The following is a 1,495-nucleotide window of genomic DNA, read 5'->3' on the forward strand; positions in this document are numbered from 1 at the left end:
TTGGCCACTTGTAGCTCCTTTTCTTTTACTTCTAGTTCCTTGCTCAGGGCTGCAACAGACTCTGAAGCTTCTTTTAGCTTCTCCAAACCAGTATTCATTCTAGAATTGAAAATCCAAGCAAGCAATGTTAAAATTTGTGGTACTTGGCCACGTTTTCCAAGCACCGGTCCATGAATGAGTAGTAATGATCATATCTGGAGAATGGGTATACGCGAATAGCAAAGTCAAGAGGCTTAGCAAAAAGGACATAAATCCAGGCTTAACTCCAGACTAATAACATGTACGTTCTTCATAGACCTCACGTGGGAAGAGTGAATCCACTGGAACGTGCTCTATGAAAAAGGAACAACAGTGGATCTAAAATCTGCATTGTGCAGGAAACCTGCTTAATGACATTAGGCTAAATGACAATAGACTTCAAATGTCTGAAGCCTTGTCATGGAGGAAAGAAAATAAACAATTTTGTTTTTCAAAAGAGACCAATGAAGTTAAAGAAAGAAAAATTGGGGCTCAAGAAAAGAAACCAATTTAAAGCCATCGGAACAGCCTTAGGAAGGAACCAGTGGCCCGCCTGAACCTGAAATAATGTGATCTTAAAGCTGGGAGCCCTCAGAGTCATCTAGTGCCATCACCCACGCAGGGGTCCCTTACACAGCAACGCTGGCTCATTGTGGCCATGTTCTGGGAGATCTGATTGTTCAGAAAAACACAGGGCAGAGCAGTGAAACCTGGAACAAACTTCAGGGAAGCAGGGTATTCTCAGGCAGTGAACGTATGCATCAGCCCTGCTCTTCTTAGTCACTTAGAAGAGCTGGGAGGAGAGGGGCGAGAGGAAGGAGGAGGTTGTGTCCGCATTCTCAACTCCCTTCCAGGGCTATCATTTCTGTAATAAAATGGTAGGCCACATAAAAAATGGACAACAGTTTATCCTGTTGGGCAGCAATAAAGCTCCCAGGAACTGCAGGATAATCCTCCGGGTAGGCTCTAGAGCAGGGCTTCTCAACCTCAGCACATTGACCTTTTGGGCTGGATAATTCTTTGCTGTGGGAGCTGCCCTGTGTACTGTAGGACGTTTGGCAGCATCGCTAGCCTCTACCCACTACATGCCAGTAGTACCCCTGCCCTGCCACCCCAGTTGTGACAAACAAAAACGTCTCCACCAGTTGCAAAATGCCCACTAGGGGCAAAACTGCCCCTAGGTGAGAGCCACTGCTGTACCATAACTTTGTATTTGAACTTAACACTTACCTGTTGGCCAGGGTCTGCACTTCCACATGTTTTTCTCTATATGTGAACTTATACCCCTGAATAAAGGAGAGGTATGATTTGGGTGTCACATGGGTAGAACGTCGGAATCTCTGAAAATAATCAACACACTTCTCGGCCACCCCATCCTGGAAGGAGCCCATGCATTGGACTACCTCCTTCTTAGTCTGCAAACTGCAGTCGATATCATAGGAAGAGAGGAAGTGTTCCGACACTAGAAATAATAAAA

General features: G+C 45.4%; 1 protein-coding gene across 1 annotated transcript in view; it reads right to left on the reverse strand.

Moving 5' to 3' along the window:
• DNAH5 (dynein, axonemal, heavy chain 5) overlaps positions 1–1,495 on the reverse strand; it is a 291,357-nt gene that overhangs the window by 73,891 nt on the left and 215,971 nt on the right. Inside the window, exons 49-50 of the mRNA XM_012642647.1 lie at positions 1,249–1,480; positions 9–99 (exon numbers count right to left, since the gene is read on the reverse strand). Of these exons, the coding sequence (XP_012498101.1) occupies positions 9–99; positions 1,249–1,480 (323 nt within the window). The remainder of the gene's footprint in view (positions 1–8; positions 100–1,248; positions 1,481–1,495) is intronic.

The sequence above is a fragment of the Propithecus coquereli genome, unplaced genomic scaffold (assembly GCF_000956105.1).
Source record: "Propithecus coquereli isolate 6110/MARCELLA unplaced genomic scaffold, Pcoq_1.0 Scaffold100, whole genome shotgun sequence".
NCBI lineage: Eukaryota > Metazoa > Chordata > Mammalia > Primates > Indriidae > Propithecus > Propithecus coquereli.